This window comes from Hypomesus nipponensis, chromosome 22 (genome assembly GCF_054491055.1).
Source record: "Hypomesus nipponensis isolate SF chromosome 22, ASM5449105v1, whole genome shotgun sequence".
In the NCBI taxonomy this organism is placed as follows: domain Eukaryota; kingdom Metazoa; phylum Chordata; class Actinopteri; order Osmeriformes; family Osmeridae; genus Hypomesus; species Hypomesus nipponensis.
In genome coordinates, this window is record NC_140382.1 from 17003426 (window position 1) to 17025659 (window position 22234).

Below are 22234 nucleotides of genomic sequence, written 5' to 3' on the forward strand. Positions count from 1 at the left end.
CATCATATCTACTCAACTAGGCCTAATTAAATATCACAGCTAAAAGTATTACATTGTCTACAACTGACATAGGCCTATTGAATTATTGAATACACTCTTCCACAGAAGGCGTCGAAATTCCGGTATAGCCAACGAACTTTACACATTACAATGTCAAAAGCGCTGCGGGACCCCAACCCACATTTTCTATACACTCCCTGACTGTATGCAGTCCTCCCAATTGGTTACCAGGTTACAGCACAATCAAGCTGTTAAAGTGTACAATATCCATGTTGTTTAAGCAGGGACATGAAGTCATTTTGAACATTTTACTCTTAAGCCAAGTAAATGTTTACAATGATACATGTGAAAAATTAAAATGGAATCAGCGGTTCTACTGAACGTTTGTGAAGACTGCACAACCCAAAAGCAAGATAAGAGTGCTTCACGAGACAGCGGAGGAATAACTCTCAAGCAGAAATGCTCAGGTCAACTTTCTCCTGTACCGTCAACTACTGTGCTCCCATACGTGGAATGTCTTTTTGGACTGCATATATGTTGCTATTCACCGCACTCTCTGGGACATCAAGTTTTCAAGGTAAAAAAGAAAAGAAAAAATATGAAATGTTAAACAACTTTGTGTATTGTGTTAACATGAGATGACAACGCTTGTTTAGATCTTTTTAAAGATCAGTACGTAAATTAGGCCTGATAAGTGCATCTGTCATTAGAATGTCCCCCTTTAAACGGGGTACAAACTAAAGGCGAGCAGCAGTTATCCGTCACCGGCCAGAGGTGCATCAACATGGCTGCACGCGACCAGCAGACTCAATTCATCGATATATTCGGACACTGAATTAGGTAAATATTTAGTGTATCACATGTGCAAGACAGATTGGCAAATATATATATATATGGTCATATATTTTCTTTTTACTATGAACTTTGTGGAATTTAGTGCCTAATGTGTTGCCTGCATTCAGCTGTTTATTACTTTAATGCTCACCACATGCAAGCAGGGTTGCCAATTTGTCGCTTTTTTCTGTATAAACCTGTGGTGAATCACTGGAATGTACAGGGGAGGTGTGAACTCTAGAGAGGAGTTCTGTTTCTCTGTACACTGCTTAATGTCAACAAAGGGCCGTTGTGAGCCAATCCCTCTTTGGAATATATATACACTGTATATATTTATTTTTTACAAATAAAGAAATAAAATATTTATTGAAAATATAAAAATGAGGTAAAAACACTTACTGTAAATATTATATTATTAATCTATATTTAGATTTTCGTTTTATTTTTCTTAACTGCAGGAGTTTGGAATCACAGTTATTGCCGCAACTCAGATGATTCAGAGATCCTGTGGTGCTATGTCCTGACCCAAGATGGAAGCCTACAGAAGCAACACTGTCACAGAGACAAATGCACAGGTTGGTTACGCCCATACAAATCTGATGGCCTGGATTATGGTGAAGTTTTCAACCTGTGGCTGTCTCTTTTATGTCCCTCAGTATTCATACATTTTGTTTTAAAGTCATTCACACCTGTCAAAATGTATTCTCTCACAAAACAGTAGTAATGACCTCATTGAGAACACACAGATACGGTCCAGAGTCCAGCCAATCCAGACACAGGGATCAGCAGGCCGGTTCGACAGGGGCCAAAGAAGAAGAGGGACTTGGGAGTGCTGGGTAGGCTATATCCTGTTTTATTTACTTTATTCCAATATTCCAAATATTCCACAGTTCCAGTGTTCTAATGTTCCGGTGATGGTTCCTTGTTTGTGAAGTATCAGGATAAAGTACACATTGAAGTCCACCCACCTTACAAGCAGAGCTTCCAAAAAGACAGCGTTGCTGTCAACATTGTTGTAACTGGTCTATTTTGTCTTCCAGGTTATGTCATGGGATCCTTGCTAGTGGCCGTCTCAATACTGCTGGCATCTGGCATAGTAATCGGCTACTTTTATAAAAAGTCAGTGGCAGAACAAATGCTTTAGGCCTAATGTTAATCTAAGCATTACACTTACACAGCACACATGGTTCTTTGACTCTGACCACAGAAATACTGTTTGAACTAATGCACTTCTGATTGTTGACTTTTCAGACATTCTATTTGCACTACTTCTACGTTGCTTTGGATCAAAGTGTCTGCTAAACGAATAACATGTAAATGTGTAACCATGCATCAAGGTAAACACACACATGTAGTCATTTAGCAGATGCTCTTATCCAGAGTGACTTACAGTGAGTACAGGCACATTCCCCCCGAGGCAAGTAGGGTGAAGGGCCATGCCCAAGGATACAACGTCATTTGGCATGGCCGGGAGTCGAACCGGCGACCTTCTGATTAATAGCCAGACTCCTTAACCGCTCAGCCATCTGAATCATACCTGTAAAACATCCTCTTCTAATACCACTTTCTCCTCAGAGGCCGTAGCCTGATGAGGGAGCAGGAGCGTGAGGCTGGTGAGAGGGAGACGCAGAGAAACAACCTCCCTCTCTCCGCCTTCTCCAACCTTGCCTGCAACCTGCTGGACGAGAACACCGCATCTGCTAATGGCCAGGAGAGGACTGAGGCCATGGGGGAGGAGAGGGAGGGGGAGAGGGAGGAAGACAAGGAGGGTTGTTCTGGTCACCAGACATCAGATCCATCTGAAATATAATGCTAAACATTTATCTTGTTGTTATTATCAGTGACCGATGCACTTTGTAAAGCTCTCTCCTGGAAGTCGCTTTGGATAAAAGCGTCTGCTAAATGAATAAATGTAAATGTAAACAGAATAGAATAAAGCGTTGTAGTAATAATTCTAATTTTATACTCCTTTATAAGTCTGACTTTTTGACATGGTCTCTTCTTTGAGCCTTTTATGATAATGTGTAATACTTCTTTGGGAAGGCTGGGCAAAACGTTCTCTTCCTGCATGATTTGCCCTTCCAACCGCATCTAAAATAAATGCAAAATAAATGCAAATAAATGCAATGTATTTGCAATGGAAACTATGTCGTTTTTTTGGTTGATTGATTACTCTGCTATTTTTTCATTCAATAAGTGCATTCTTCGGAAACCTCATAAACATCTCTGGACTGTGTGACCAGATGCTATGTATGCGCTAATGGCCATCTTTTTTGCATTTTTTCTTTTATAGACACTCACATTTAACCAAAATGTAACTTCTTAATGCAGTGTGACACTGAAGTAATAGGCTACTCAAATTAGGCTACTAATGCATCCCCCAAATTTAGTCGTTTGTCAATGTAAAAATGTCCTCAGTCTAGTAAGTCATTAACTATTAGACAGATTAGTGTGCCCTCTTGTGGTAAACGTAGGAAACAAACAGCAATAGTCATACAATACAAGCGGCAAAGCGCGGTAAAGAGCGAAGCTGCTCGCGCCTCGTGATCGTTGCATACGTAATCATACACCACACAAGCGGAAAGACCAGAGGTAGTCGCTTCCGCTGCCGCGCACCATTGAGGCAAGATGGACGAAAAGTTGATATTGACTGTGTTTAATTTTCCTGAGCTGTACAATGTAACGCTTCCAAATTATCGGAGCGGAGATAGTAGGTCTCATGCTTGGACAAGAATCAGCGCATTGACAGGTCTTCAACGTAAGTGTTGTTTTATTTAGCTGGCTAGTTGTATATCCACGTTGATAACGGGAACGCGCGCACAATCACAGCGGTAGCTTCATCGAATTCGTTGATGCGCAGCACAACGGCGAGTAGCGCGCAGTGAGCTAAAAATCCCACCAACCCAACAAACTCATGCTGACCGTGTTTTTGGCGTCAACCACGAATTATACTCGGTGATGCTAAATAAGAACTACTTTGGAAGCGAATTTTGCCACTTGCGAGCCATTTGAGAGGTTGAAAACCCAAAAGTAACAGAGTCCATTTGTACCTGTAGAACTGACTAACTTGACGAACATGGGCGCAAGGACATGTGCCTTTGCACCTGTCTTTAACTACTAAACTGTAACTTGATCTATCCCGATATTTCTATTAATTGACGTATAGCCTTAAATAATTCCAATGCGATATAGATTTTGCCTCTGTGGTAAAAATGCTCTTTAAACGTGTATTTAAATGGCATTCGCTATTCACCAAAGTTGATTCATGTCCTGTCCTCCTTGGTGATAACTTTTCTTTCGTTTCTCTAGTTGATGAGTGCAAAAGGAAATGGAAGAACCTAAGGGATAGATACCTGAAAGAAGTACGACAAGAGAACAGAACTAAGGAGCAGGGAGAGCTTGTACCGAGTCGCTGGAAATTCCGCCAACTGCTGAATTTTCTAGCACCTTTCTCAAAATCAAGAAACGGCACCGTGTCACGTGACGACGACGACCCTGACAGCCCTGGCGACGTCTCTGAGACCACAGAAGGAGACGTCAAACCTGTTGAAATGCTCAAAGTATCTCAGTCGGCCATAACACCGACCACGCAGGCCAGCACCATGTCCCAGCTAGCCTTTGTGACCCAGCTGTCCCCAGTGTCCCAAGGCCCACAGATGGCACAGCTGGCTTTCCTGGCAAAGTTACCGCCAGGCGCTCAGATATCTCCAGTACCCCAGCAGTCTTCCGGACGGAAACGAAGTCAGCCGAGAGAGATAGAGTCCCCTGCATCACCGTGCTCATCTAGCACTTCAGCCAAGTTACCAATCAAGACTAAGAGACTGGTCAAGGATGTTGACGCCACACACACCAGATCGCGCGATGGGGATGAAGACGAGTTGTTTCTCTTGAGCTTTGTTCCAGCTTTGAAGAGGCTCGCTCCACAGAAGAGGTGCGAGACCAAGATGAAAATCCAACAGATTTTGTACGAGGCTGAGTTTAGTGTGGCATCCTTGTGTGACACCCAGGACCACCCGGATCCAGAGGCCTAGTTTCATGTTTCATACAAAGCCATTTATTTTCGGTTGAAAGTTTAAAGATCCAAATATATTTCTTTTATAATTTCCCCTCCACAATTGTTTGCTCGAGGTGCGATTCTAGTTTTTTAAAAGATGCATTTGGTTACCTAAGGATGGTATTTTCTATTTTTGACAATGATTAACCCAGAACATTAAAACATGTTGGATGTAAATTGTGAAAGTGTTTTTTGGTTTTCCATTTGAAAGTCTGTACAATACAAAAGTGAAATCTACTAACATGGCATTCAAAGTTTAATGTTTACTATGAAATATTTTCTAAAATCCTTTCCTCTTCATTATGAAGAGTCCAGGCAGTACGCAGTCTATACAGAATTGTATTTGTAAGTTAGAATGAAATGCGAAAATGTTGATATTTAAACAGTTTATTTATAGCCATCTTAATATTTTACAGTATTTACTTACAATAAAGTACAGAAAGAGGTTAATTATTTCAGTTAACCGGACAAAAATAATTTGAATTGAATTTCAAACAAGAGAAAACGGTATAATACATTTCAGCTAATGGTATCCTGCTTCACGCCCCAAAGAATTGTTATTTTATCTAAACACATGTCAAGGACTCCACAATCTGCGTCAACTGACATAGGAAGTGTCACTAAACAACATAACCTCATATTCACTGCAGTCAGAATTGTTTATGTTTCTTGATTCATTGATAACTGTAAGAGGGACTAGTAATATCAGACATCAGACCAGTGGTATAAGGAATCAATGGCATCTCTAAAAGACAGTTGTACAATTTATCAAATCAAATGTTTAACCTATATTGCAACACTGTTTTTCATTCAGTTATTTCATGGTCATTTCATACATGTTATCTCATAGTCAGAAACTAGTGCAACATGTAAATATTTTTCCAATTAAAAACATACTGACCTCGACAATAGGATTACACAATTTGGTGATTCAAGCCAGCAAATTCTATAGCATAAGACTTCCATCAGTGTCACAGAGTATGTCTACACTTTAAATCCCTGAAGTTAGATCAAGGACTTTGCTGGGTCAATACTTTACATTGACACTTGGGATGACATCACAATGCCAGTGTCTCTTTTTGATTTGAACTGTCGAGCATGAGCCTCTTTCCTTCCTTTAAAGTCATTCAGGCAATGAGGAGCCAGAACATGATGACCAGGGCCACAAACAGGAAGAGGCGGGACAGGAACTGTTCGTCGGTGTGCTGGGGGGTCCCAGGCGCAGCTGTGAGGACCGATATTACTGTACAATCAGACTGATGCGTACACAATGGGCAACAGTTAAATGGTTTCAGATCATAGTTTATATTAGTTGATAAGAGACTAGGCAGTATTTCCTCATGTACAGATACATATGCTGAGGTGAAAGAAGAACATTGGCAACCTTAAGGTCATGGGACAAACAATAAGGCACTATTGACATAATTGTATTTGTAGTACACAGGGTTAAAATATATTCACAGTTGGTTAATAGTAAATACTACCTGGAGGGGGCCTTCCATCATTGATGTTAAAAGCAGTGGCAAAAATGCCAAATGGAAAGGCACCGATGCCAAAGGACATCTGAAATCCACCATCTCCGAATCCAAACCCTTGGAACCCCTGGAAACAAAAAAAATCAATCAATAAATATAGGTAAGAAGTGTGTCTTAAAATATATACTAAGTTTCAGACGTCAAGTGTGATGCAATGGCCAATGCAGCATGTTGTCATTCTCCAGGGGCTACAAAAAACGAAGAGACTCAGGTTTAACCCCTTAGAGACAATGTTTAATAGGACCCGTTGGGAGAGGAAATTTAGCAAATGAATTACATGCAGCTTAGCCCTGACGACAACCACACAATCCCATGTAACAGTTTCATCATATGTGAATTCTGTAGCAAAGCAGCAGAAATTTCCAACCAAAATGTGTAAACAAGTTGAATCCGTTGATTTCAAGCTATTGGAAAGATATGTTTTGAAACAGTCTGTATGTGTTTTAAGCACTGTAGACATGTGAAATGCCAAGATCATGTGTACGTTGTTGTTTCTGTTTCTCCTCGTTAACTATTTTATTTTACATGGACCTTTGTGTCAGAAATAAAGTTAATTTGTTAGATGAAGAAAGTCTACATGAGGTTACTGACAACGAGGTGCAAGCTGTACTTACGCCTCGATTCTCCGGTTCTGGTCTCTGTCCTTGAGGTCGAGGGGGAGTTCGTTCTCTGTAACAAAATAAACAATATTGTACGCAGCACTGGCATGGAATACATTTACATTTATTCATTTAGCAGATGCTTTTATCCAAGAGAGAGCTTTACAAAAGTGCATAGGTCACTGATCATAACAACGAGATACCCCCAAAACATTACGGGTAGCCAAAACATGAAGCATACATTATAAAAAATCAAATAAGTGCCAATGGGAAGAAACATAAGAGCATGTAGTTAAACAAGTTACAATCAAACAACATGACTGAAAAAGTCACAGCTGCTGGTTAAATGTGAAATGTCTTTCAATGCACCTTACTTCCTGTTTTTAGTAAGTTCACCTACCTCGGGTCCTGCTGGCCTGTACTCCCTCTGCCATACAAGGGGATGACTTTGTCACGGCTGATGCCAGCCTTGCACACTGGACACACCTGTCTGTTGGGTCTGGTCTCCAGCCACTGTTTAAAAGGGAGGAACAACAGCCTTCAGAGATTGCATCCATGACAAACCGAAGAACACATCAAGGCCCCTCAAGGGCAAAATCTAAGTCTGGGGAAAAAAGTTGGGGTAGACTTACCTGATGCAAGCAGGGCCAACTGTATCAGCGATTAATCAGCGAAGTCATTTGAGCGTTTGGGGGAGGAAGAAAAGTAATGTCAGCAAATATGTACACAGTGACTAGCGCCATCAAATAGCTAAAACTTCTAAAACATAATTCTAATTCTATAATGTTACTACATTATAACCTTCTTCTATAGATAGAATGTTTAGGCTTGAGTTGGCACGACTATTACAGCTTAATCTCCTGCACTAGCTAAGGACACGCCACTACAACCCGATGATAAGGTATTTAAGAGAGCGCTTACCAGAAAAGGTGTCCACACAGACTGATCACAGCGTCCTTAGACGTGTCCAGGCAGATGTTACATTCGAAGGTGCTGTCTTGATTACCACCTTCTCCTGCTGTCGAGCTGCTAGCGCTGGGGTTGAGATTTTCTGTGGCTGCAGAGCCAGCGGTTGGAGGTGCGGCGCTGGCCATTGCGTCTCCAGATTCAGAGCCGCAGAGTGTCGTGACGATAAAGCGAGTTAGCTTAGCAGCTTGCCTAACACCCAGGTCTGCCCATCAGATCATATCCATCGGTAAAACTAAAATAAAGTTAATGTTAAGAGTGAGCGTGTAAACGTTGATAAGTGTCCTACAAAGCTAAAATACTAAATAAACCTCTTACTTTATGAGCTAAGCTACTCTGACGTTAACTACAATTTAAATGTAAACGATAAACACGCGTTGATAGCTATATAGTAACTATCTACTGTATAGCGAGCTAGTAGTTTGGCTAGCTAAGAAGCGAACTTGTTTTGTTTGTTGACGAAAGTGCTAGTCGAAGCTATCTATTCAGACTAAGCTAACAAGCTAACGTTGAAGAAGCAATCTTAAATGAGCAAAACTGACAAACGTCACTTCAGTAAAGTAGCACATCTAACAGCTACCTAGCTCGTTATTTCGTATGTAAAATGACTTGATCGGCGATATCTCAGTAAACATTTACCTTATTCATAAAAGCTGCCAAGTTATATAGCCTATGTTTAGTTTTAGTTGATTCAATGATTGCATCATAGCTACTGCGTCCGGAAGTCGTACGGGGATTCCTAGTGTAAGGATTGGTTGTCCAAGCCGGTACAGGATTGGTCCGAGGCAGAGCCACGGAAGTGAAATTCCCATTTTCAACACAAGAGGTTCCCCAATCAGCAAGGTTTGGGGATTTAGGATGCGATTTAATATCCATACTATAGTACAATTTAGTTTGCCAGAAAAAAGTTTGTTTGTCAAATGCAGTGTGCCAAAATTACCAGGATGTCCTATTGCATCCGGTCACATTTTTCTGTATGCAAAGCAGTCTGTTTTTCTGAGTACTTGCTATTTACTTTTACATTACATTTATTCATTTAGCAGACGCTTTTATCCAAAGCGACTTCCAAGAGAGAGCTTTACAAAGTGCATAGGTCACTGATAATAACTACAAGATCACCCCAAAACATTGCGAGTAGCCAAAAACATGAAGCACAAATTGTGAACAGCCAAAATAAGTGCCAAAGGGAAGAACCACAAGAGCAAGTAGTTAAACAAGTTACAATTAAACAACATGAACCACAATAAGTACAAGTGTACCTGTGGAAAAACAAGCAACATTAAAACAATATGTCACAGCGAGTACACAAATGTAACTTAGTTACCACTAACCACAAGAGCAACAAGTCTCTAAGCAAAGTCATTGTGATCCTTGAAGAAACTAACAATCGGGTCAAGCAAACCATTCCTGAGTACCGTTGTGCTCCCGGAACAAGTACGTCTTGAGCCTTTTCTTGAAGGTGGAGAGACAGTCAGTGTCTCTGATGGACGTGGGGAGTTGATTCCACCACTGGGGGGCCAGACAAGAGAAGAGCTTGTGTTGAGACCGGGCGGTCTTGAGCGGTGGGACCACCAGGCGGTTGTCTGAAGAAGAGGGGGTGTAAGGCTGCAGGAGAGACTTGATGTAGTCGGGTGCAGTCCCGTTCACTGCTCGGAAGGTCAGTACCAGGGTCTTGAATCTGATACGGGTCGTGATGGGTAGCCAGTGGAGAGAGATGAGGAGCGTGATAACATGGGAACATCAGTGTAGATTGTAGACCAGGCGGGCCGCTGCATTCTGAATCCTCTGGAGAGGGCTGGTTGCGCATGCTGCAAGACCAGCGAGCAGCGAGTTGCAGTAGTCCAACTTGGAGAGGACAAGTGCTTGGACTAGCAGCTGGGTGGAGTGCTCAGACAGGTATCTCCTGATCTTCCGGATGTTGTAGAGGGTGAATCTACACGACCGTGAGACCGCAGCAATGTGGGCCGTGAGGGAGAGCTCGTCATCCATGGTGACCCCAAGGTTCCTGGCAGAGGATGAAGGGTCACCGTCGCAGATCCCAGGGTGATTGAGAGATCGTGGGAGATGGAGGTTTTAGCCGGGATGATGAGAAGTTTTGTTTTGGCGAGGTTCAGCTGGAGGTGGTGCTCGTTCATCTAGGCTGAGATGTCTGCGAGGCAGGCCTCAATCCAAGCTGAGATCCCCGGATCGGTCGGGGGGAACGACAGGTAAAGCTGCGTGTCGTCAGCGTAGCAGTGGTAAGAGAAGCCATGGGAGGTGATGATTGGTCCAAGTGAGGTGGTGTACAGAGCGAAGAGGAGGGGTCCGAGGACGGAGCCCTGTGGGACACCAGTGGAGAGCTGGCAGGGGCCTGACAGTTTGCCTCCCCAGGAGAACTGGTAGGATCTTCCCGACAGGTAGGATGAGATCCACTGGAGTGCAGTGCCAGTGATGCCCACCTCAGAAAGTCTGAAGAGCAGGATCTGGTGTTTAATCGTATCAAGCGCTGCCGAAAAGTCCTGCAGAATGATGACGGATGACCTGGAAGCTGCTCTGGTTTTGGTGTTGTTTGAATGTAGAGCCTTATTTGTATTTTCACTCAAGGAAAAACATCTGACCCACAATCCTCTACACAGCGGAGGATATTTCTCATCGATTAAACTCTCGTGACTCACAAATTCGAACAATAAAAAAAAAAGAAAAAGTAAATCTACCCTGGTGAACTTTCAGTTCTTCAAACGTTATTCAAAGTGGAAGTTTGACATTTGCTCTTCCTCTTTTGTGTTTGTGTAGGCTACTTCTGAGAAGTGTCTGCTGCAGAGCATTCAAGTGTCACGCATTCGCCGTGAGACTCACGCAGAGTAGGCTACCGTAACGGAAACAATTCCTGAGTACCGTTGTGCTCCCGGAACAAGTGCGTCTTGAGCCTTTTCTTGAAGGTGGAGAGACAGTCAGTGTCTCTGATGGACGTGGGGAGTTGATTCCACCACTGGGGGAATCCCCCCCACCCCACACATGTAAGGGATGATGTATTGTCCGGCGGTCATTATCCAAAGATAAATCCCAACGGGACGAACAGAACCCCGACGCAATCAACTGAACTTTTTGGAACATTCTGAAGAGCCGTAGAGATGCAAGATATCGAAACTCAACTTTTCTTTTGACGGAAATTTATTCAATCAGAAAAAACAGCTCAAATAGAGAACAAATGTATTCCAACAGAAAAATAACATATCAAACAGCTCAAACAGAACACAACAACATAACAAATATGCCTACATATAGTCGATACACCGGTAGACAACTTTATACACATGTGCGCGTCGTTTAGCAAATCTGTGTGCAAGTCTTTAACCACACTCTTTACATCTAAACTGCGCGCACGTTTATTCTCTATACTAAGGATGGCCATCTTGTGTTTTGATCAGTTTTAGCTTGGAAAATTACTTTGACTGCCCAACAATAACACCAGTCCGCGTGGCAGAATCCGAGCTAAGCTACAGTTAGCTACCTATTTGCTGCGGGCTCGCCGATCTGTGTGACCATCTGACCTATTTCGTCACGTCACTACATTGCTAACAAAGACAGCACAATTAAATATACTCTTCTTCATTGTTATATCAACTCTGGAAACACAGACAAGACCATTCAAATTGGATTAAAAAAAAACATTTCCAGCATTTTAACAATTTCATGCACCAAGGAAAAGCCAAAGGGAATTGGCTGGAAAAGAATTGCTGGAAAAGAATTGGTTGGAAAATTACACAAAACAATTGGATAATCCTGTTTGTGTTCCTATTAACAACGGTGTTAAGATGACATACGTGTGAGTCTCAAACAAAGGGGATGGATTTGCCTAGACTTTCCATAGATTTTGAAGGGTTACGAGCATCTGTGCGAGCATCTTCTGCCATTGCATTTTCTATCCTCCACAAAACAGACCTCTTCAGGGTGCGCCTAAAGTCATTGCCTATGAACACGTATAATATGGGGTTCAGAAAGCTGTTTGCTGAGGCTAAAGTGCCCCCCAATTTCAGCCCAGTCTGGATGGCCTCCACTGTGACAATCTCCAGGTGTAACTCCAGCAGAACAAAGGTGTGAAACGGCATCCAGCACACAAAGAAGGCAAAGACCAGGCCCGCGATGACCTTGAAAGGTTTCTTCGATTTCAGAGTCAGACTTCTCAACTTTGTAAACAGAATAATGCAGCAGCAGAGAATTACCAGAAAAGGAATTAAGAAACCGCATACAAATCGTGTCACAGCCACCGTGCTGTGACTCAACCCGTAGTCCGTGTGGCACTCCGTGGCCGTGCCCACAGTCTTGATTTGTCGGTGGACCAGCGAGGGGACGGTCAGGGCAGCTGAGAGGACCCACATTAGGACCACCGCCACCACGGCCTTCGGAACAGTCCGGTGGTTCTGTGACCAGACTGGGAATACGATAATCACACAGCGATCGACACTTATCAGAACCAGAAGGAAGACACTACTGAACATGTTAAGGAACAGGGCAGAGGAGGCTAGTTTGCACATGGCCAGTCCAAAGGGCCAGTGCAAGGTGGCTGTGTAAAATATGTTGAAGGGCAGACAGGCACAGAATAGGAAGTCAGAGATGGCCAGGCTGAGGTACCAGGTGGTGTTGACAGTTTTTTTCATCTTGTAACCAGAAATCCAGATGACAATACCATTTCCGATGAGTCCCACCAGGCATATCATGATGTTTATTGTCACTAGAGTTTCCATCAGAAAAGACTTGGGGTGACTAAATGTCACTGGAGCAGCAGTGAATGTCTCATTCGTCCCATTGTATGCAGTATAATCCCCATAAGGTTCGTACTCAAAATCCATTATGTTAAAACGTCCTGTTTAATTGGGGAGGAAAACATTTTCATTTTGTCAAACACAGATCATGCCTATCATAGCCCACAAAAAATCGAGACTCTGAAGCCTATTTTTTCTAAATAGTATTTATCTATGCTGATAAATCATTAGAACAAGGTAAGATTTAAGATGTTGAAAGAAGAGACTCACCATGAAATGTAGAACACAATATTATCAGAACTGTTCCCTTGGCTTGCCTTTGTTTCTGTAAACGTTACTTCCTTAAAATGTTCTCAGCAGTGGAATTTTCTGATGACATTCTTTTTTTTGTGTGTGTGTCAATTTATCAAGTGCTGCAATAGGGGTGGTGTAAACAGGAATAGTGAAGAAGTGCCGGTTACTGACACATTTTATCACCCGACAATTAAACCCCTGATGCCCCAAAAACCCAAGACCAATTTTAAATGACTCAATTTGCATTAAAGTACATGGCACATTTATCATATTCCATGTGGAGATTAGCACTGAAATTTAAGTACGTTTACATTAGGCTACGAGTAGCCTAGTCTATATGCTCATTGTCTGAGACACATCTTGCTAGCTCGTTGAATTTTAAATTGCACCAAAGAGTGAACTTTGAATCAAAGATGATACTTTTCCAAAGAAGATTGCACGTTTTTCTTGATTGGACACATAAGTTTGGAGATGATTGGCTAGCAGTACACAGTGTTGCCAACAGGGGCGATTCTAGGATCAGACCTTCAGGGGTGCTCAGCCCCCAATGAGAATGTGACATGAATACAGTGCCTTGCAAAAGTGTTAAACCCCCTTGCTAATAAATCCCTAATTTCAATGGATACAAATTAGTACATGTATTTATTATTATGCAAAATATTGAATGAATGAAAACTAAGGATGTCCCTTTCTTCATGAACTACCAGCATCAAATGATAATAAACAATAATTTGTATTTTTTTATTATTATAAATTTTAGGGGTGCTATGATGAAATGTAGGGGTGCTGGAGCAACCCTAAAAAGGGTCTAAAATCGCCACTGGTTGCCAATTTAACGACTTTGTGATCTAAATCAATACATTGTAACTTCCTAGAGAAGTTTCTTTTGTCTATTCATCGAACATGTATAAGTCCCCCCCCCCCCCCCCAACAAAAAACAAACAAACAAAGAAAAAAAATACAACGGTATTTGTCCGAACAGTCTGTTTCAGAAAACTATATTCCTAGACAGAGCTTATCGGAACATTAATATATAACAGTAAAAAAACAAAAGTGTCGCCCTTAAATGTAGGACTGTAAACCTGTGAAGATTTATGAAAACAATTCTAGCTAAGCGCCTCCTACACTGTCATGCGCTTTAAGGCAGTACTGCCTTGCTGGTCTGTTTTCTACCAAGTGCGTCATTCGCTATGAACATGGCGGGTACAATGGCAAAGAAGTGCATCGCTCCTCTCGTTTTAGTCAACAGAAGACTTTCTGCTCCAGAATTTATTATTCAGTCTTCATATCACAAGAAGGTAATGTCTAGCTGTCTGGCTACGTGTAAGCTAAATGCTAAATTAAATGCTAAATGCTAAACTAAATTATGTAAGGGTTATGTCGCCATGTCAATGTTTTGACTTAAACAGCTAGCCAGTGTGGGACTGTTAGGAAACAAGTACGAGGGCTAGCTAGCTAGCTAAAGTTAGCTGTTTCATAACTGTTGTCACTGATTCAGTCATGTGTTTATAATTTTATAAATCTGTTATTTTGTATGTTTTTACCATCACACTCAATATCCAAACAAGGCGTTACATTGGGAATTTGTGTTAGGCATCATGAAAATGAAGTAAAACGAAGGCTATATCCAGCCAACTAAACGCAATAAAAATGGCTAACAAGAAATAACTAGGCTTGCTGCTGTAACGTACCTGTTTGGCTTTAGTCTAGCCTCCCTATGTACCCGTAGATTAATCTCTAGGCAGCTCATTTGGTTATTTCTTCATGTGCGCAGTTATCTATATTATGTAGCAAGGGTTAAATACTTAAACAGCTAGAGGTCACTGGCTAGGAATGTATTGTTGGAAAGACACGAAGGAATGGCGTAAAGGTAAATTAGTGCTTGGTCAGTTGCTAAGGCCCATTACCACGATTTCATTTACTGATGAAGGCTATCAGCTGCGTCATTAATCTTGTTAACTATTTAAATTAATTCCTCAGCGGTAACTAGAGAATGACTCAGCATGGGAAATAAACGAAGGGGGAAGGAGGGAGCTTCCGGAATTAACTGTTGTTGACGGTGCAGTCCTGCCCTAATCTGTTTATTTTGATTGTCCTGACATAACGTTGCAACTCCCCCTTGCATAACAGCAATTCAAGGGGCCTTGGAGTGGCCATGAATCCTGTTTCTCGGGATGCCCTTCAAAACGGGGAGGAGGAGACGGGAAGTACATTCCGTTGATCATTAATCTGCTTTGCCCTAGGTGGTAGACCACTATGAGAACCCAAGAAATGTTGGGTCCTTGGACAAGAACTCCAGGAAAGTGGGGACAGGTTTGGTGGGCGCCCCTGCGTGTGGTGATGTCATGAAGCTCCAGGTAGGTGTGACCTCACGCTCAACCAGCCTGGATGTGTTAGTGGTCAGAGTCATTCTTTGACTGAAATTGCTGACTCATTCTGAGATGGCAAATCCACTGCGTATGCTTGGGTTTTACTCAGACGGATGAAGACTATTTATCACCCATACACACACACAGGCGTTCTGTAAAATAGCTCTCCTCTAATCGTCAGATTGAGGTGGACGACCAGGGGAAGATTGTGGATGCTAGGTTCAAGACGTTTGGCTGTGGCTCTGCCATTGCCTCCAGCTCCCTGGCGACAGAGTGGGTGAAGGGTAAATCTGTGAGTAAACACATTTCCCTTCCTTCTCCACTTCCTGTTTGGGTGTTCAGGTCCAGAGTTTGTTGAATGTTTTGGATCCAAAATCACTTCCACTGCCATGTTTCCCCTCTGCCCTCTAATCTCTTCCTCCTTCAGTGCTATGATGCTAGAATGGATCCCAAGCAATGGAATACAAGTGTTTTGTTCTCCTTATGCTAGGTTGATGAAGCCCTGACGATTAAGAACACGGATATTGCTAAGGAGCTCAGTCTTCCTCCAGTCAAGCTCCACTGTTCCAGTGAGTCCACGTGTCAGCCTGACATCTGGGGCATTCTATTGAGCCCAGGGCATTCTATTAAGCCCAGGGCATTCTATTAAGCCCAGGGCATTCTATTGAGCCCAGGGCATTCTATTAAGCCCAGGGCATTCTATTGAGCCCAGGGCATTCTATTAAGCCCAGGGCATTCTATTGAGCCCAGGGCATTCTATTAAGCCCAGGGCATTCTATTGAGCCCAGGGCATTCTATTAAGCCCAGGGCATTCTATTGAGCCCAGGGCATTCTATTAAGCCCAGGGCATTCTATTAAGCCCAGGGCATTCTATTGAGCCCAGGGCATTCTATTAAGCCCAGGGCGTTCTATTGAGCCCAGGGCGTTCTATTGAGCCCAGGGCATTCTATTGAGCCCAGGGCATTCTATTAAGCCCAGGGCATTCTATTGAGCCCAGGGCATTCTATTGAGCCCAGGGCGTTCTATTGAGCCCAGGGCGTTCTATTGAGCCCAGGGCGTTCTATTGAGCCCAGGGCGTTCTATTGAGCCCAGGGCATTCTATTGAGCCCAGGGCATTCTATTGAGCCCAGGGCATTCTATTGAGCCCAGGGCATTCTATTGAGCCCAGGGCATTCTATTGAGCCCAGGGCATTCTATTGAGCCCAGGGCATTCTATTGAGCCTAGCATAATCTATTTAGTCCTGTACATTCTATTTACCCCAGTGCATTCTACTACATTCTTCAAAAATACTTTGTGGCACCTTTACCATTCCATTGCCGTTGCTGACTTCTCCCTTTGACCCCCCCTTCCCACCCAGTGCTGGCTGAAGATGCCATCAAGGCCGCCCTGGCAGACTACCGTCTCAAACAGAAGGACGACCAGAAGGAGGCCATCAAAGCCAGCAACTAGAGCCTTTCCTCCTCCTGTCCTGGACGTCTCCTCTACTTCCTGTATGCTACTACAGGGGACATGTAGTCCCCCCACATCACCTGCAGTATAGCTAATGCCGGGGCACCCCCTGAGTCCAGGACACCCTCAGGCCTACTTGGACAAGGCTTCACCCGGCCCTGTTACAGTGACCCTTTCTCTAGCCTGTCACGTTAACGCACAACGTAAACACTGATTGGTGTGATTGGTACAAGTTCAGCCTTATTTGCAGTGAGAAATATAGATCCGAGCGTAGGGGAGTTAGACTTGGTGTTTTGTTCTTTTTACAGTGTTGGATATTTGTCATGAAGTGGTGCTGCTTGAAGCAGAGGCCGAGTTATTGATCATGACCTTTAAGGTTGTCTGTCCAATCAACGTCCATGAAACGTATTGTTTTGAAGATAATTATGGAATGCTATGCAGTGTATGTCAGATGCTTGCAAACTATCCAAATGTTTATTAATTTGTTTGTGGTAGTATTTCAGACATGCTTCCTGATCATATCTCAATAAAATATATTCAGTAACACAATGTTGTTGCTTATTTTTTTAATGCAGTGTACTGCATGTATATACTATCGTGAGAAAGTGGTGGGAGGGATTTTAGGGCGACAATTGTTTTGCAATTAGCTCAAGAATTGGGTACTGTGCAAAGTTGTACTTTTTCATGTGTCTGTTTCTGAACCCAAGGACGTGTGGTGCCATGTAAGACGTTTGGATAAGCACTTAGAGCAAATGTATATATTTCAAGACTATTCAGACTCAGTTCCGTTGTTATGAAAGCGCTGTTCTATAATTGGCCACAAGGTGGCATTGTTACCATGGTATGCCAAGCCTACCAACACACGCTTATCGAGCCAAACCAAAGTTTTCATCTTATTTTCCACTTGTACAACATTTGTGTGTGCATTTTTCATTTATTTAGGTGCAGCCTTATATCTACCAAATGCACTTGGCAGCAACTGAACATGAAATACAAAAATATACTTTAAACCAGTAAGGTATAATTGTATTAAAATACAAGCAATTGTGATGTTGAGCTTCATTAAACAGCATTGTGGCAAAATCTTCTGAGCAAAACTTTTTGTCAGCCATCTCCACACAGCCAGTATTACTTTTGTCAATTTCAAAGTAAATGCTTTTATACAAACAAGTCTTAAAATGTGTTCATCAGGGAATTATAAAACATCCTATTGGGTTCTAATCGCCCTCTCCTGACAGAGACTTCTGCAGAGTATTTGTGCTTCAAAATAAACTAGCTCTTCAAGAAAAGTGTTGCAGGTCACAAAGCTGAAGGCTTAGGATTGTCACTCGAGGGGTTCAAAAAGTAGCAAACCGCAAAAGATCTTTCATGCTCAGTCTTACTAAAAGGCAGTTTTTTCTCCAGTAATCATCTGGACGCTTGCTGATGAGTCATTTTCTGTGTCTGGAGAGGAAGACCTCTCCTGCCTGGCTGGTGAATTTGGCCTTCCAGAAGGAGGCTTTGCTGAGTCGTCGTGTTCCTGGAGGTCTGGCTGCTCAGCCGGTATCACAGCCGGCATCTGAGCCGGGATCACAGCCGGCATCACAGCCGGCTCTGGGCTGCTGCTCAGTTGGCCCTCGCCCTCCGATGGCTCCTCTGGATCCTCTGGGTCACACGGCTCTGACTCCTCGCTGTCTGGGATGCTTTCCTCCTCTGCCCGAGGAGGAAGACCGACCTCCGGACTCCTGCCAACCGCCGCCTGGTTGAGTGGAGCCTTGGTGGGAGTGCGAAGGTTTTTCACGGCCTTCATGATGTCAGCCTGGAGCTGCTTGCTGGAATCCACCGGCTCACCGGGCGGCGTGTCGGAGGGCTGCTCAGGCACTTCGCTGAAGGGCCTGGTGCCCCCGCTCTTATCCTTCTGGTCCACGTACATCTTGGGAGGGAAGGAGGAAGGGTAGTAGGCGTTACCCTTCCTCCTGTGGCTCATCATGGCCGCGCAGCAGACAACGAGGACGACGATGGTCAGGAGGGAGGAGCTGACGAGGACGAGGAGAAGGTTCTCCTGCAGGAACTGCACCATGTGACTGAGGAAGGCGGAGCCATCCAGGGTGGGCGGGAACTCGGTGCCGGGTTCATCTGTTCCTGGTAAGAAAAAGGTGGGGACCAGAGCTCCTGGCTCCTCCACCTCTGCGCTGCCCTCCAGTGACAAGTTGAACGGGAGGGGTGTGGCCAGACAGCTGCTCCACCACGTCAAGGCAGACACGGCCGCGAGCAGCATCATCTCTGGCAGGCCCTGTGGGCGACATCACAAATGGGGACGGGGATGGGTATAGCTCAGTGATGGGTTAGGGTTAGGGTTAGTGATAGAGTGAATAGGGTTAGGGTTAGTGATAGAGTGAATAGGGTTAGGGTTAGTGATAGAGTGAATAGCTCAGTGATAGAGTGTTTACCTGCAGATCAAGATGGCGCAGGTTGAAACGCTTTGCACAAGAGCTGTTGCTAAATTTATACATGATTATCATTACATTATTTTAATCACAAAAGTCAAAACTGACAGATATGAATAGAAATTCAATTTGATGTTATATTGGTATGATATTTCACCCCAGGACTGTTAGAGACTTGACCAATGGCTGTTTTAATATCTAGTTTTGTGGATCGTGAATTGGGTTTTAATATTTTATGCCATATGTTGCACGTATCTGGGTAATTTCTGAGTTTAACATTGTTTAAATATAACAGTGGGGCCCAGCTGGTTCTGTGTTTGGCATGTTGACATTGAGACAACAGCTGAATGCTGAGGGCCGGATTAGAAAGCCTGGATTCCAATCATATCCTTTCCACCCAAAAAAACCAACACACAAACGAGTTGACTTAATTTGCAAATTACACAAACTAAACACATTCATTTTCTGTGACATGAGCAGAAATACATGACTACAAGGATTAAACCCATCTTAAAATCGATTGCTGCATTGGCTGTCTTCCTAAATAGGCTTGAGGGCAATGAGGTTGTTTTAAAAACCACAATGTCTCCTTGTCGTGAATTTGACCTAAATCAAGAGCATGCCTGTTCTCCTCAGATTTAATTTGAGGCATCCAACAGCCCAGACAGTAGCAGCGACTAGAAGGACCCTGTCTCTCTCTCTCTCTCTCTCTCTCTCTCTCTCTCTCTCTCTCTCTCTCTCTCTCTCTCTCTCTCTCTCTCTCTCTCTCTCTTCTCTCCCGGCTCCCTCAGGTCAGGGGCAGAGCTGAAACCCTCCTGTTGTGGAAGTGGATCCTTTATTGAAAACATGACAGACGGGTGGGTCAGATGGCTGAACGGTTAGGGAATCGGGCTATTAATCAGAAGGTTGCTGGTTCGATTTCCAGCCAAGCCAAATGACGTTATGTCCTTGGGCAAGGCACTTCACCCTACTTGCCTCGGGGGGTATGTCCCTGTACTTACTGTAAGTCGCTCTGGATAAGAGCGTCTGCTAAATGACTCAATGAGTGGGCTGCAAACAAGGTTTGCTCTCCCGATGGATCCTCTGGGTTAGGGTTGGGGTTATCTCCTGATGGATCGTCTGCTGTAGAGCAGACGTGGAAAGCTCCCTCCCCCCCCCCTCTCTCTCTCCCTCTCGCTCTCTCCCTTCCTCTCTCTTTTCCACTCCATCTGTGTGCAAGCTGGGCCACATGAGGTACTGAACTCATCAGGACATGGGGGGATGGGCACATTCATGTTCAATGTATCAGTCATTCACCCCCTAGCACACCTATAGTTGCGCGTGCACACACACACACACACACACACACACACACACTCATCACACATATGGTACATGCAAAGCTGTGACATAGAACATTTATGATTGTGATTTGGGGGCCTCTTACTTTTAGCTGGGGCGCAAGTATTCCCCTAAACAGGAAGTTATCCTGAGGGAGTCATGATGCTGTCACAATTGTTTACAACACTCATGTGAGTGCTGGTGTTTAGTAAAACTGTGTAAAAGGGGCTGCTCTCTGCATGGTTTAGAGGAATATTTTCTTCAGGAAACATACTCTGAACTGACAAGTAAAAAGTGGAGAAATTAGGTTTAAATGGAAGAGAAAAATACTCACCGTCATAGAAGTGGTCACACTGAAAAGACTCCCTTTGGAACCACGGGGGACAGAGCAGGAGTGAAATTTAGTCCAGAAGCGAAAAGGCGACTCGGAGAGAGAGAGAGACACGTCTGTGCTCCTCACCTAAGACTTTCAACTTCTACAGTTTCAGATTTCAGCCCGGAGAGTTCTCTGACCGGCACAGAAAAAAACCCTGAAACTTCTTGGCCATCAGGACAAATCCCTCCCTCCATCCCCCCCTCCATCAACACCCCCCCTCCACCCCCCCCCCCCTGTGCCTGGCTTCCCAGTAGGGACTGGGCTCAGACCTCTACACAGATTGTTCTTGTTAAGCAGTAGTTTATAAATCGCTGTGGGGGCAGGGGTCTGTCCTCCTGTCCCAGGTCTAGTATTACATGTCCTGGACAGTTAGCACTGCAGCAACGCAAGCTATCGGAGGGACTCGCACAACACTTGGAAATAGAACCGCCAGACAAAGAACAGCCTAAAATACACTGCATATCTAAGTATGTCAGGTTGCTGTGTCTCCGTATTCACTACCTCTGCATTTATTTATTATATATATATATACATTTATTTATACTTCCTGCTTGGTCCCTGGGATCAGTTTATAACATACTATAAGGTCAGATATATTGTACTCAGCCTTTTTGGTCATTCTCCTTGGCTCCCAACATGCATGTTGACTGCTTCTCTCAGGGTTAGGAGTGGGACTTAAGCCTCAGCCAACCAGGGCTGGCCCACACAGCAGCTGAGCCATGGTAAAATACTTTGCTCTGGAAGGGGGCGATCATGTCTCCACAGGAAGGGGTTAATGTTTCCTGAGTGGTGAGTGCAGTTATAACAGCCATTGAAGGAAGGGGGGGGGGCAGGGGGGGGGGGGAGGCAAGTGCTGGGGACCTGAGAAACAATGAATATGGTGTTGGTGGAGAGAGGCCCATACAGAAAGAGAGAGTCAGAGAGAGAGAGTATGTATTTTTCTACGTTTGTGTGTGTGTGTTTGTTTGTATATGTGTTTGTGAGTGGGTTTATGTTTGTCTAAATGTGTGAGTTTACGTGTGTCTATGTGTGTGTGTGTGTGTGTGTGTGTGTATGTGTGTCAGCAGACACACAGGCATGCAGATGTATCACAACCAGCCTGGAGTCGGAGCACATCAGTTCAGATTGCGAGTGTTTGGCCAGCTGATGATGTGTAAGATTCATCTGCACCAGACCAACACCAGACTATCTTTATATGGTCATACACAGCAATGCGTTCCAAACCTCATGCTCTAAGCTCTGTCTCTCAGATATTGGTGTCAGACTTCC

At 43.8% G+C, this 22234-nt stretch overlaps 5 protein-coding genes and 1 long non-coding RNA gene across 7 annotated transcripts; 3 read left to right on the forward strand and 3 right to left on the reverse strand.

Moving 5' to 3' along the window:
• Positions 1-1569: 1569 nt before the first annotated feature.
• On the forward strand, positions 1570-2961 carry LOC146236930 (uncharacterized). The gene is made up of 3 exons (XR_014741007.1): positions 1570-1670; positions 1875-1953; positions 2410-2961. It is a non-coding gene; the product is annotated as an uncharacterized LOC146236930 (long non-coding RNA).
• A 453-nt stretch (positions 2962-3414) lies between these two features.
• On the forward strand, positions 3415-5073 carry LOC146236931 (uncharacterized). The gene is made up of 2 exons (XM_084687642.1): positions 3415-3592; positions 4144-5073. Exons 1-2 carry the CDS (start codon positions 3463-3465, stop codon positions 4863-4865), a joined length of 852 nt encoding a protein of 283 aa, XP_084543768.1. The 5' UTR covers positions 3415-3462; the 3' UTR covers positions 4866-5073.
• A 186-nt stretch (positions 5074-5259) lies between these two features.
• rnf185 (ring finger protein 185) lies at positions 5260-8772 on the reverse strand. Of its 2 annotated transcripts, XM_084687645.1 has the most exons (7): positions 8628-8772; positions 7944-8223; positions 7655-7673; positions 7423-7535; positions 7038-7092; positions 6373-6490; positions 5260-6113 (listed from the first exon to the last, which is right to left on the reverse strand). In XM_084687645.1, the coding sequence occupies exons 2-7, from the start codon at positions 8114-8116 to the stop codon at positions 6016-6018; spliced, it is 576 nt and encodes a 191-aa protein (XP_084543771.1). In that variant the 5' UTR covers positions 8117-8223; positions 8628-8772; the 3' UTR covers positions 5260-6015. The 2 variants fall into 2 exon arrangements, with proteins under 2 accessions (XP_084543771.1, XP_084543772.1); XM_084687646.1 differs by lacking the exon at positions 8628-8772 and having other exon boundaries at positions 7944-8609.
• Positions 8773-11130: 2358 nt separating this feature from the next.
• LOC146236933 (chemerin-like receptor 1) lies at positions 11131-13217 on the reverse strand. The gene is made up of 2 exons (XM_084687638.1): positions 13001-13217; positions 11131-12831 (listed from the first exon to the last, which is right to left on the reverse strand). The coding sequence occupies exon 2, from the start codon at positions 12815-12817 to the stop codon at positions 11801-11803; it is 1017 nt and encodes a 338-aa protein (XP_084543764.1). The 5' UTR covers positions 12818-12831; positions 13001-13217; the 3' UTR covers positions 11131-11800.
• Positions 13218-14157: 940 nt separating this feature from the next.
• Positions 14158-17392, forward strand: LOC146236934 (uncharacterized). The gene is made up of 5 exons (XM_084687647.1): positions 14158-14322; positions 15268-15381; positions 15575-15685; positions 15884-15962; positions 16752-17392. Exons 1-5 carry the CDS (start codon positions 14215-14217, stop codon positions 16841-16843), a joined length of 504 nt encoding a protein of 167 aa, XP_084543773.1. The 5' UTR covers positions 14158-14214; the 3' UTR covers positions 16844-17392.
• A 455-nt stretch (positions 17393-17847) lies between these two features.
• On the reverse strand, positions 17848-21109 carry tmem119b (transmembrane protein 119b). Its single transcript, XM_084687640.1, has 2 exons — positions 20924-21109; positions 17848-19115 (listed from the first exon to the last, which is right to left on the reverse strand). The coding sequence occupies exons 1-2, from the start codon at positions 20927-20929 to the stop codon at positions 18225-18227; spliced, it is 897 nt and encodes a 298-aa protein (XP_084543766.1). The 5' UTR covers positions 20930-21109; the 3' UTR covers positions 17848-18224.
• Positions 21110-22234: the final 1125 nt, after the last annotated feature.